Here is a 13,813-nt window from a genome sequence, read left to right as displayed (position 1 = left end):
GATATTGACTCCGTGTCATTTTGGTTTTCATTTGATCAGTATTCACTGGATGTCAGGAGGGAACCAAGGGCAGAAAATGCCAGGCTGGGGGTCAGAGATGCTGTGAGCTCAAGAGGGTGCGTTGGGCAGGGGCCCTCTGAGGATGTGCATGCTGGTTATGGGGCGTGGCAGCAGGGGGTGGGTTCTGTCTCCTGATCATACTCCCCTTGGTCTGCACCATCTAGGAGCCGCTGGTGTGGGAGAGGCAGGGGAGCCCCAGCAGTGGGAAGAGAAGGGAGGCTTGAGCCAAGCTCATCTGGGAGTGACACTAGGGCCACTGTGGCCTGTGGTCCCATGGGATGTAGGCCTCAAGGCAGCCACCAAATACCCATGGCTTCTGCAAACCAGCCTGGCTTTGATCGCCAACCAAGTTCCACAGCTTCTGACAAAAAGGCATCATGGATCCTGGAAATGGCTTGGAACCCCAAACAATCAGGAGGCACCTTTAAAGTGAGCCTTTTTGTGTTTTTGTTGGACAACAGAAATGACTCAAAAAGGGACCCTCTGAAGCGTGCGTGGTGTCTTCTCTTTACCCTGCTCCTCATTGGGCAAAGGCAGTGCTTTTAACTGTGGCTGCCCATCTCTGTGGACCCTGAAATAGCACCCAGGGGATCAGACAGTTTACAAAGTGCAGTCTCGATTGAGTGCTTCTGTGAATCTGAGTATATTTGGCTGGATGGACATGTGGACTTCCTATGGTAATAGCCAGATTATTCTTCTAAATATATGTTGTATACATATTGTGGTAGAGCAAGTGAGTTATTATGACATATCCTAATTCTGTCACCTGCATATCCTTGAGAAGCTTTGTGTGAGGAGAAAAGAACATGCAAATAAAATATAAGAGGTTAAATAACCCAGTAATACTGAATTTGAATTGGAAATTTCACTATGAAATCATGAGGTATTTTGTCTTTACAATAAATGTGTGTCAGAATAACAATGCTACTACAATATAATTGCAGAGAATAGATAATAGTTTAAGCATGTATTTACCCTATTTTCTTCCTTTCTTGAAAAATATTCATCCTAGATCTACATTTCCTGAGCACACAGCCAATGTGTCCTCCACTCTTGTTTTGCATCCTGGTTTAGACCTAGTCCCACGGGCTTATATTTATACCTCACCAGTCCCCTGTTGCCATCTTACTGGTCATTTTGGTCATCTCAAGTTTATTCTGTGATTCATCCTGCAGGGAGGTCTTGTGGGAACCATATTCGTACATGTCATTTCTCATTTGTGCTCTGTATACGTAAACCGATTTTGTGTATCTTAAATCTTTGGGTCACGTTTTCTTGAGTTCATCTTCAGTGTGTGATGACACTGTCTTGAATGTTGCTGTTGGAGCTGGGCAGTTATCTCATTTTCCTTCCCTTGAAGGCAGTTGCCCAAAAGAGTGCTCTTTAGTTGAGTAAAGTTGCTCGAGTGTGTCTCGGTGTTAGTCATGCAGAGGTGGCGCTCCCAGGCACACTGAGTGCTCCTGCAACATGTAGTTGAGTCCCTTTATTTCCACAAGGCTCTTTGAACCAGGTGTTAGGTGTTTGATGTCTCTAGAGGTTTCTGTTTCATTTGCCATCTTCATGTATGCCACTTTCTCTTGAATCATCTGTAGCCACTTTGTTCCTTTTAATTTTTTTTTTAACCCTTCTAGGTTTGTCTTCATTTCTGAAGCACTTCTTTAGTTTCCCGAGTTTGGTCCCCTCCTCGTGGAGTTTTTCTGATTGTGTGCTGTTCTCTCTGGTCTTGAATTGTTTTTCTTTGTCTTTCAGCTGGTTTTGGAATCGAGGGTTGCATGGGTATTTCTGGCAAGTCTAGGTCACCTGAGGATTTCTTGTTCTTCCCTGCTCCTCTTTTTAGATGGTATTTACCTGGGTCCTTCTGTTGCTCTTCTTGGCGTGTAGTTGGGTAAGGCAACTTTGGAGGAAGGTGGTACCGTCGGGGTCAGAGCTCCCTCTTCTGTGGTTTTCGGGCCGTGCTCAGCAATATGGAAGCTTGCTTCCTGACACCACCTGGATTTGCTCCTCCTGAGCTGTTTGCTGGATCTTTTGTCCCCTTCATCTTCAGTGTCTCTGCAGCTTTGTGCTTGTGCACTCTGAAGCCCTGTCTTGGAGAGTCCCAGGGGCCAGTTTTGAGTGAGTGGAGGCCACTTCAGACTTGGCTGCAGGCCCTCTGTGTTCCACAGCCTCTGGGAGCAGAAAGGCTGCCTGAGCTGCAGTAGCTCTCACGCTGCCCGCAGGAGGCTTGGAGGTTCTCTTCTCAGCCTCCATCAGATGAGGTGCTCTCTGCACAGCCGTCCTGTGGGTCTCCTGACTGTTAGTCTGCTTCACCTGCTATGTTTGGGGGTTTGCAGGGAACTTTGCCATCCATCTTTGTTACAAATGCTGTCCACGGGCTTTTGGTTTTGGTGTCTAGCTGCTCTTTTAATGGGAGGATTAGGGAGATTAAAAAATTGTGTTGCTGTCACTGCCGTCTTCCTAGAATCCCTTTCTAAATGGGCATTTAAAATATCTAATAAATCCCTTGTTAGTAATAATCCTACTGGACAAAGCTCAAAGGAAAGGCGCCACCAGAGAGGGGGTCACTGAAGGCCAACAGGCAGCTGGGACTAGGCCAGTCATTACCCAGGATTAGAGCTCACTTGGCTTCGCAGCAGCCATCTCTCTGATGGCTCCTCACCACGTTTGTTGATTGAGAGCAGAGCCTCCAGCCAGGGCGCTGCCGATGGTTCCTGGGGGTGGGGGGCTGAGAGGGGTTCTTCAGCCCCAGGGCTGCTCGCCAGCAGCTTCATCTGCTCACCGTTAGTGGGACATTAAATGTCATTGTGAACTGCATAGGGATCGATTTATTCGTCAAACATTTCTTAGTTTTTAAAATTACCCTGACTTTTATCCTGGGAATTTCAAACCTGGAAAGAGTAAGACTAGGATGATGAACTTGGCTACCCAAGCTCTTGGTTGAGATTTACTGCCTCTTCATACTTTGTTTATTGGTCTTTATTTTCACTTTTCCTCCTAAGTAAGCTCAAACATACAAATGTGTGTGTTTGTGAAAATGATATACGTGAACACATGGAGTCCATGTTTCCTGCTGGTGTTCTCAAGAAGCTAAGATTTGATGAGAATGTTGTGGCTTGTTCTAGAACCAAGTTGAGTTTTCAACTTGATGCTCAGATGTGGGATGTCTAACCCTCAAATGCTGTTTCACTAACAACTTCAGGCGGATCAAGATCCCCAAACACTGCTCTGCATTGCAAGAAAGGGACCCTTCTAGGCCTTTCCCTGTCTCCTGTGCAGGCTGCAAGATAATCATAGTGATTGTACCTCCTTGTACTCAAAGGCTACTCCAAGTGTTTTGTAGGTTCTGTCTCAGTGGTCCTGTGGGAACAGTCACACAGGAGGCAGGGGAACTGCACCTATGAGTGGCTACCTTATCCATGTGATAGTAGTAGTCGGGTCTTGCTATTCCCAGGAGCTATTTAATATTTATTATGCTGTATTTACATTTGCAAGACAGATTTCCCTTAGACCATTGTTATAAATTGTCTCTTCCAGGTTGGAGCTTTTTTCCCTGAAGGTGTTGCTTTCTTTTTTAGAAAAAAACCTTTTTATTTTGAAGTAAGATTTGTTGAACAATTGCAAGAATCTTAAACTGCCCAATATACTTCACTTTGATTCACTGGTTGGTAGCATTTTGCTGTATTTCAGATCAGTGTATGTGTCTGTCTATGTGAACTTTCTTTTTAAATGGATTCATTTAAGGATTGGTGGCTTGCAGCACCGTGGCTTACCCCTAAAGTGTATGTTTTTCTGAGAACAGGGGTGCGTCCTCATAGGAGTATGGGTATAAAATGCAGGGAGTGGGACACTACTGCAGTGTCCTGTGGGCCAGCGAAGGCTTGTGTGGCCATTCTCCGCAGGATCCAGGATCCGGTGCAGGACGGGGGGTCATGTTGCCCCTTCCTTTTCCTTCATCTCCTCCAATCTGCTCTGCTCCCACAGATTCTCTTTCATGACCTTGGCTTTTTTTTTGTATTCGTCTTCAAGCCAGTTGCTTTCTAGAACATCCCTCAATTTGGGTTTGTCAGCTGTTTCCTCAGGATTTGATTCAGGTTATGTGTTTTTGACAGGATCTCAAGGGTTTTGAACTCATTTCCTCTTGGCCTAATAAAGGGACACTAATACCATGTAGACTTCTGTTCTCACAGATGGCAAAGCTCAGTGCCAAGAGGTCAAATTCAAGAGCAGACATACCATTCGGTGGCCCCAGGCAGGCTATGGCTCACAGATGTGTTTAGCTTGGTATGTGAGATGTTTTTAAAAATGGCAAATTTTGGGCTGGGAATGTGGCTCAGGTGGTAGCGTGCTCGTCTGGCATGCGTGCGGCCCGGGTTCGATCCCCAACACCACATACCAACAAAGATGTTGTGTCCGCCGAGAACTAAGAAATAAATATTAAAATCTCTCTCTCTCTCTCTCTCTCTCTCTCTCTCTCTCTCTCTCTCTCTCCCTTTTCTCTCACTCTCTCTTTTAAAAAAAATGGCAAATTTAGGAGCTGGGTTGTGGCTCAGTGGTAGAGCACTTGCCTAGCATGTATGAGGCTCTGGGTTCGATCCTCATCACTACATAAAAATAAAATAAAGGTATTGTCTACATCTACAACTTAAAAAAAAAAAAGCAAATCTGTTTGGGTGAGGTGGCACATGCTTATAATTCCAGTGACTCTGGAGGCTGAGGGAGGAAGATAAAAAGTTCCAGGATATTCTCAGCAACTTAGTGAGACCCTATCTCAAAACAGAGGGCTGTGGATGTGGCTCAGTGGTAAAGCATCCCTCAGCTCCCTCTCACCTCTGCTACAAAAGGTGAATCTGTATTTTAAAGACCTCAATGCTTCGTGGAGAAATCCAGATTGCAGCCTCTCCTGAGAGGCCGTGGATCTTGACAGGACAAGGCTATACTTCTGCAGCCTGGCGATGAGTCGTGGGTATGTGCCTGGATGTGTCTGTTGCTGTCCATGTCCACTCATAGGGTAGGACCCCTGCTGTGTGTCCCCTGGTGTGCTGTACTCCTTGGTGCTACCTGCCTGGTCCCTGGAGGCCTGGGACTCAGAGCTTGCGACATCTTCTGCTCTATATTCTTCTTAAAAGGGCCCATTGGGAAACGAGTGGCTGTTTGACCTCTGTTCCTTGTGCCTTGTGCCTATTCTGGGGGGTGTGTGTGTGTCTCCATCCTTTCAGCAATTATTTCTGTTTGCATTTCTCCTCCCAAAGGAGTCACTTGTTGGGAAACCTTGGAGCTTCCAGAACTATCTTCCAAGGAAGCCAAGTTCTTCAACTTCCAGTAAAATCTTGAAATGCTGCGTCCCCAGAGGGACCTGAACCAGCGTGCAGCATTTCCTGAGGGGGTGAGATTCACTCACCATGCAGAGAACTTAGCTGGGGGAAGAGGACTCAGTATTTGAAGCCTGACCTGGAAATAATTCCAGGGAACGACTTGAGCATGATTCCATGTTCTTCCCTGGCCCTTGCTCCCCAGGAGGAACCGGACTACTTTGATTTTAATATAAAGACAATGGGACCCTGATTTTCACAAGTAACAATGATGATAATTAATAACAGGTAAAATTTAATATGCCAGATACTTATTATATGCCAGATATGTCATATATATTTATATTTAGACAGTGGTGCTTTTACTATCTCACATAGCAAGTGATAAACTGAGGTGCAGAGAAGTAAAGTCACTTTTCCAAGGTCACACAGAAGCAGAGTAAGAGCGCTCATCAGGCCTGCCTGACTCAAAGCAAACACTTCTAAATGGCACAAACTGTTGAAGTGAGCTGCTTTTTTATCAGTAAATGCCTCAAGAAGTCACTTCCATGAGTTTTGAATGAGTAAAGTGACAGTCGAGTATGATTCCAGCTGTTGAGTTTGGAACCCTGTGATTCCCTGTTGTGCTCGGGTTATTTTGAGTGAGTCGTCAGCGATTAACTGCTTTCCTGAGCTACTGGAGCTGTTGGGGCTGTTTCCCTGGCTCTGGATCTGAAGTGTAGGGGCTGGGATGCCAATCTGAGAGGAATTTGCCAGGTAACTAATGAGATGGGATTTATGAAAGAAAGAGGGGTGACGGGAGCAGAGCAGAGCACGGGGAGCCAGCCACTGCCCCCAGGCTTGCCCCGTTCCCACTGCAGTCACAGTGAAGGGTCACATGGCTTAACCTGGAGAGCAGCTGGGGAGAAATATGACTTCCTGAAACTTGAGTCCCCTGGCTACCTTCCAGCCCTGTCTTACTTGAGAAAATTATTGGAAAGAAAGGACGATCCACAGACTTGCTGGACAGGGTTGATTGAGAAGGACTCTTCATGTCTGGTTCGTGTTGCCATCGTGGTGTGTCTGGAAGGCACAGGGTGGCGAGTGCCTGCAGGATTGAGTCTGGCCTGGAGGCTTCTTAAGATATAGACACCAGGCCCCACCCAGGTCAGCAGTTGCAGAGGGGCCTGGGGTCGGCTTTGCACCCTTCACTTCCTCACTCCTGAATGTTTGTTTCCTACGAGCAAGACCTTCTCCTTGTAGCTGCAGCACAACAGTCAAACTTGGAAAACCAGCACTGACACTTTTCCACCAGCTAATCCTTACCATGTCAGCTTTCACCAGTTGTCCCCCAAATGTCCTCTCTTGCAAAATGGTTGAGACCAGAATGACAGATTCGGTGCATGTAATTGTCGTGTTTCTTCAGCCTGGGACGGCTCTTCTTTCCTTGACTTGACCACATTTCCAATTTTGAAGACGGTACCAGTTTGTCTTGCAGCGTGCCTTCCACGGGACTCGTTGGCTGGTTCCTGGGGGTCGAGTTCAGCTGTGCATCTTTGGGAGTAGCACAGGGTGGTGGGTGGTGAAGGACTTCACTGTGTTCCATTCCTGAAGGGCTTCACTTTGACCTTCTGATTGAGGTGCTGTCTGTCACCCTTCTCTGCTATGAGGTTACCCTTTTCCCCTTTCCAAATAAGAAGTATTTCGAAGGGAGGTTTTAGGGTCATAAATATCCTATTATACATGAAACTTTCCCTTTCTTAGTTTATGGATTCTTGTATTTTAGTATCCCATAATCCCAGTTACTATCATTGTTTGATGCTGAATTGTCCTAGAATTGAGAACCCTACTGTGTCCTTTTGAAATGTCCTCATGAGTTCACAGTGATCCCTTGAACTGCACTCCTGCCCCACTGTGGTGACATCCCATTTTCTTATTTTTGTGTTGTGACTCCCTGTCCAACAGCAGCAGCCTGGCTCCAGTTTACTGTGAGACATCCAGTTATTTGATCTTTCCATCTTCACGTGACTCATCTCTAGTGGCTCTGGACTGAGTTATTCAGGACGGGAGAGCAGGGTTGTGGGGGGATCAGCTCTGTGCTTATGCTCCCCCTGCTGATTCCATTGTGGGATGCTCTGCCCTCTGACCACATTTGGAAGGTCCCTGGCCTAGTTCTAGGGGGCGTGGGTGGCCGGCCATTGCAGTTGCCCTGATATCAGTCCTAGTTCTACTCTGGAGAACCTCGGCTTGTTACTAACTGTGCTAAGCCTGCGTTTCCTCATTTCATCCAGTGCAGACACAGGTAATAGGGTTGGCCCTGAGGATCCCAGAAGGACCATCTGCAGAGGCCTGTGGTAGAGGTGTCTACTCTGAACATGTGCAGACTTGTTTTCTCATCACTGTTCCTGAGCAATACATTATAGCAAACACTTGCCTTGTGTTGGGCCTCATGTCATCTGGGGATGATTTAGAGAGTACAGGGGATGTATGTGGGCTTCATGTAAAAGCTGTGCTTTTTTTTTTTTTTTTTTTAATGACTGAAGCACCTGAGAATTTGGTATGCTCGGAATCCTGGAGCCAGTCCCCTGTGGTGCGGATGAGTGGCTGTCCCTCATGGTTATGAGGGCTACATAGAGATACCTAAGGCACGTCCGCTCTCAAGGGCTTCACAGGCTAGACGGGGAGATGAGCACAGACCAGGGTGTGACAGCAGGGCATTTGAGTAGAGGCTGTCGAGGCTCTGACGGGGTGGAAGAGGGGCTGTCACAAACCCTCCTGGTGGAGGGGAGTCAACAGGAAGGGCTTCTGGGAAAGCTTGGCCTTTGAGCTGCCCTTGGGAAATTACAGGTGTCAGTGGAGTGGGTGCAGATGGGGAAGCGGAGCTGAGAGGAACAGGTCAGCCTCGGCTAAGACACATGGCCGAAGGAGCATGGTGGAGTGGGTGTGGGGACCGTGATAGTGGCCATCTGGGCTGCTCTGGCAGCTGCAGGAGGGAGGGAGGGGTCCAGCCTGGCAGCCCCGAGCATCCAGTGGAGTGGGCAGCCTGTGCAGGGCCTGGGGCGGCTCCAGGTGGCCTGAGGAAGGTTCACTTTCCTTCCCTCCTACCCTGGCCTTCTCACCTCCAGTGCGTCCGGCTGGCTGGCAGGGCCCTTCCACCCCCAGATCTCTTGTGACTCTTCACTGTCTTTCAAAGGCAGCAGAGGGGACTGGGTCCCTTAGGACTCTGGAGTCTCACTGCCTGGTTTGCATTCTAGCTCTGCCACTTGTCGCCTGGTCATTTGCCAGGAAAATGACAAAGCTTCCCATAGTATCTATGTCTGCAAGAATTGAGCAAGCCTTGTTGGCCTCCCTCTGCAGCTCCTGCTGGACAGCGGTGGCTGGTGGCTGCTGTATTGTCACAGGGAGGCGCAGGGTGTGAGCTGAAGTTTCCCATAAAGAAAGCCAAGGAGATGTGTTGTGCTCTGCGTGGCAGTAGCTTTGAAAGGTCCAATGACTTAGGAAAAGTGAAGGGGGTGGTTGGAGCTGGAGTGAGAGGACGCCATCAGCCGTGTGCACAATTTGGAGGAAATGGTTTCTTAGCTTTTTGTAGTGATCTTGAACTTGAGATCTTAGGAGCGGCTGTAAACCCCACAAAGCCAGGTGGTTTGTGCCGCCCTTCCTGCCTGTTTTGGAACAGTGCCCACTGCCCTGGGCAGCCTGGCCCCCAACTTAGGTTCTTCTAATGGTTGGTATCGATAGGTGGGACCCGCTGTACCCAGCAGATAGTAGAATTGAGCCACCCTCATGCCATGCTTTCGTCTGGGAAAGTAAAATTCCTGTGTGTCGTCTTGTGTTGTTTCCATGCCTGTGAATTACCAAGTGCACTTAACAGGTTCGTTAGTTTTGTTTGGAGTAATTATCCATTGAGTGGTGCTGTCGAGGTTGCTGGTTGTTTATTCTGACATTGGGGCAGATGTAATTGCTTTGACTTACAAACATTAATTATTGCAGTCACAGGGAGCTGTGTGAGAGGTACTTGCCACCTACTCAATGCTTTGCTTGCTTTCCTGGTGATTTTAAAGGAGGCTGCGGGGTGGCCAGCAGGCATATTTGGGGCTGGGAGCCGTAGTTGGCGAGGCTTTCTGGAATCCTGTGGATGAGTGTCTGCATGCTCTTTCCGTCTCCCCAGCCACCACCCCAGCCTTCCCATCCTGGCGGCTGCTGTGGCTGGCATCTCCTCTGCCCACTCCAGCGTTTCTCTCACTGCATGTGTCCTCACCCAGCTTAGCACTTGCACTGGACACCCTTCTCCAGAACTAACCCGCACCCCTTGCCCTGGCTGCAGGGGCCTTTGTGATTCCTGGCCTCCTCGGCTGCCTGGCTTCCCTGGCAAGCTCAGGCTGGCTGGGGCTTTTCCTTGTCTCTTTGTTCTGCCTGAGCTTGGTCCTGGAGACATGCCTAGGCTGTTACGGAGTCCCAGCACCACCCCCCTCGACCCCCAGCTGCTCAGTTGGAAACTGAACTTTAACCAGCACCGAGGTCCATATGTTCTAGCACTGTCCCTCAAGGAAATGGTGTGGAGCCTCACCTCCTCCAGATCTTGTCTTGTTTGTCACCTTCTAGAAAGCCCTTCTTAGTTTCCCCTGTATTAAAAACTCCCACATTCCATCCTTGCCCTAGCTTTATTTTTGCAGTATTTATTGTTATCTGAGACCATATTACCCGTTCCCTAACTGGTTGGACCACTTGCCATGATAAATGTCACTTCCATGAAGGTCAGGGTCTGGTATCTTGTTACCATTCCATTTCTGTTGTCTAAACACCACCTGGCCCTGGGTAGACGGTCCCCACTGGGGTGGGCATCAGCCGCATCCCTGTCTTTCTCTTGATGGAGCACCACCGGCTTGTCAGGGTGAAGTCAGAGGCATCTTAATCTGAAAATCCTAATAGAGGTCTGTGTACTGTTAAGAATGATAAATCCTGGGGGCTGGGGTTGTGGCTCAGCAATAGAACACTTGCCTAGCATGTACGAGGCCCTGGGTTTGAGCCTCAGCACCACATTAAAAATAAATAAATAAATAAATAAATAAACAAATAAAACAAAGGTATTGTGTCCAATTACAACTGAAAAAAAAGTATTTTTTAAAAAATGATAAATTCCATTTGATTTTTCGTGTACAAATGAAAGTGCGGTTTAGTAGTTGCAAATTAGTTGTTTAAAGTTTGAGGATTATTTTCTTAGGCTAGAAACATGGTAAATTAAAAAAACAAAAACTTTTGGAAGGGACAAGAGCCCTTTTGTCTGAGCTGAGGGGGCCGAGACCTCCTTAGTGTGCCACAGTGCCTGGGTCTTCCATCTGGTTTGTTTTATGCAGGGGCACAGCCTGATGCTATAGTCATTAAAGTCTGTGTTCTATCTTAAGAGACATACTATGAGCTGGATGTGGTGGTGCACAGTTGTAATCCCAGAGGCTTGGAGGGCTTAGGCAGGAGGATCATGAGTTCAAAGCCAGCTTCAGCAATGGTGAAGCACTAAGCAACTCAGTGAGACCCTCTCTCTAAATAAAATACAAAATGGGGCTGGGGTGTGGCTCAGTGGTCAAGTGCCGGTATCCACCCCCTCCAAAAAAAAAAAAAAAAAGAACTGTGGCAAAAGATGATTACGAGCATCAGTTATAGCAGTGAGACTGATCATGTTACATGCACACATTGCATACATTGTGCTGGTGTGGATTTCCTGGGCATGATATTGCCCTGGAGTAAGATATAACTGTTGGGGGAAAACAGGGCTTGGGTGTACGGGACTTGATGGCATTATCTTTGCAATTTCCTGTGAATCTATAATTACTTCAAAATAAAAATTAAAAACCAAAAGGGGTTGGTCCTTTCTAAGCATCAAGACTTGGTGTCCCTGGAGTGGCTGGTACTGTGGCTGGGAGTTTGGGTGTCATTCAGGAAGGACTTCTCTAGTCCCAGAGGCCCATGAGTGTTAGTTTCTCACAAAGGCAAATGAGTTCAGTGGTAGAGTTGTCTGGGGTGGATTTCCAGCTCCTAGAGGTGTCGTCCAGTGGTGAGATACACTCCCCACAGCTTCTCATTGTTTTTAATTTATATTAAAATTCTTGCCATTGTATTAGGTGTGATTTTTTTTTTTTAGACATTGTCTTAACACACTATTAAAAGATTGATTCAAATAGGAATAAAGCAACCACCTGAAACATTTTAGTGCTGACCACAGAGTTGAAGATAAACAAGGAAGCCAAGGGTTTGGCCGTTGATCTGTTGGTAGCCCATGAGATGAGACCTGGCAACCGAGTGTCAACATGCCACACCTTTGGTTGGTTTGGGTGGATCCTACCTGTTTTGGAAAATGTTTTTCAAACCAGGCATGGTGGTGCACACTTGTGATCTCGGCAACTCAGAGGATCATGGTCTTGAGGCCAGTCTCTGCAACTTTGACCCTGTCTTAAAAAATAAAGTCTGGGGTGTAGCTCAGTGGTAGAGCACCCCTGGGTTCTGCCAAAACAAAGTTCTTCCTTAAGTCTTAAGTACATGTGGGAAGAAACGGATATAAATTTTCTTTTTCTACTCTTAAGATGATTTGTGACTTGAGTTTATACATGGCAATTAGGAGCCAGTCGTGATGGGTGGTAAAGTTCTGGTTAAAGGATTCCAAGGGAACACATTGTACCCTCATGTACACTGGGGAACTTTCCCTCCCACAAACCTTTGCACAACTTGTTTTAAATATTTGCTATTCATATCACAGGTGGAGAGAGTGTGATTACCCATAGAAACATCCATGACAGACTGCCTAGGGGGAGGGGGACGGGGACAATGGAGTGACTTCTTTGTGACTTACTTTCTCTAGGCTTTTAAGATGAATATAGAATTCTAAGTAAACGATAGTTTCTGCATTTGATCCTGATGCTCTGTCTTCCAAAACTCGGTGCAGAGAAGCATAACACCCAGAAGGTGCTGTCTTTGTAGACTGAGTTATAGCCAGGTGCATTGAGAACGGGCACACAGAACCAGCCAATTCAGAGTTTTCCAGCTGAGCAAACATGGCGGAGTTGGTGGCTCACTCTGGTAAAAAGTTATATGAAATGACTCAGTTGCAGAACAACTTACAGTATGATCCTGCTGTGGAAGTCAGGTCTAGGAGTGTGTGGAGTGTTAGTGATCATCTGGGCATTTGAGGAGAGCACATGCCCATGCCGGGCTACTGAGGGTGAAGGGTGAGTGGAGCAGAAGACGTACATGGTTTTCAGCTCATTTTCACTCTCCATAATCTGATTTTTTTTTTTTTTGTACTGAGCCTTTTTATTTTTATAACGAGGGAAGAAACCAAGTCTTGAGTTCTTTTCATTGTGAGGAAAGAAAAAGTCTTATGGCATGTCTAAAGGACTCAAGCTCATGTCCTGTGGTGGAGCCGGGACAGAAACAATATGGAGGGGGCACTTCTCTGTTGAGAGACCAAGTCTGCATTCCTAAGGAGAAGCTCCTGGGCCTTGGGGACAGAGACCTGAGTTTGGATCTTGGCAGCGTGTATTACTGGTCACTCTTAGCAATATGATCTTGGGCAGAGACTGTCCAACTCTTTTCCTGTCAAGTGGGGAGAATCCATGGGGTCACAGTGCATTCTTCCACTGAAGGAAGAACAGATGGTTGAACGTGCGTGTGTGTGACTTGGTGAGATGACATCCTTCAAGTCTACACTCTGTGGTGCAGCTTGCTCCCCTGATCTTCACATCCCATCCTCAGCCAGTATACCTGGGGAGGTGACTCAGGCGGGATCTTGGGGTAGCATGGGATCCACGTTCCATAGTGTGATGTTGCATAGAGATGTGAGTGGACTTGGCCAGTTGCTTCTCTCCTTGGTGCCTCAGTTTTCTCATCTGTGAAATGGCAAGGATCTAGTCAGATGTGTACAGACACTTGACCTGGGGCCTGGCAGGTGGTGTTAGTGCATGGAGCAGTTAGTGACTATATTAAGCATGTTCCTGGGACAAATGCACGGTGCTTGGTACATGCTGCTGTTGAAGGGGAGAATATCACAGAGGGCTTGACACTGAACAGGCCCTGGGCAGACGGGAGGCATGGCGAGTGTCAGTGTCCCGAGTTGGCGGCATTGTGGCCGGTGCTTGCCTCCATTCCAGAAGGAAGGTTCTTGAAGGCATTCCACAAATATGTGCTTGGTAATAGCCCTTTCCAGCGATGATCTCTGGAATGAGAATGTTAATATTTGTAAGATGTAAAGTGTGTGTTTTTCTGTACACAGACACTCCCCCTCCCCTGTTTTGGGTCTAAATTGCCAATTTTTAAATTTATTTATTTTTTTTAACATTCTTGTACCTGCAGAGAAAACGAGGTGCTCAAAGTCCAGCTGAAGAAATATGTAGGAGCTGTCCAGATGCTGAAAAGAGAAGGCCCTACAGCTGAAGGTGAGGGAGACAGCCCAGGCGGGGAGGCCGAGCCGTCCCATGAAC

The 13,813-nt window shown here is 47.3% G+C and overlaps 1 protein-coding gene across 4 annotated transcripts in view; it reads left to right on the top strand.

The window, feature by feature from the left end:
- Positions 1 to 13,813, top strand: part of Snx29 (sorting nexin 29) — a 375,232-nt gene that overhangs the window by 149,004 nt on the left and 212,415 nt on the right. For 3 of the 4 annotated variants that reach the window (XM_078024349.1, XM_078024351.1, XM_078024350.1), the window contains one exon: positions 13,686 to 13,768. The exons of the other annotated variant lie outside the window; for it this stretch is intronic. In XM_078024349.1, coding sequence (XP_077880475.1) covers positions 13,686 to 13,768 — 83 coding nt within the window. The remainder of the gene's footprint in view (positions 1 to 13,685; positions 13,769 to 13,813) is intronic. 4 annotated transcript variants of the gene reach the window in all.

This window comes from Ictidomys tridecemlineatus, chromosome 10 (genome assembly GCF_052094955.1).
Source record: "Ictidomys tridecemlineatus isolate mIctTri1 chromosome 10, mIctTri1.hap1, whole genome shotgun sequence".
Classification (NCBI taxonomy): domain Eukaryota; kingdom Metazoa; phylum Chordata; class Mammalia; order Rodentia; family Sciuridae; genus Ictidomys; species Ictidomys tridecemlineatus.
The sequence above is the reverse complement of the archived record's forward strand: the minus strand, read 5'-3'. Positions and strand labels throughout refer to the sequence as shown.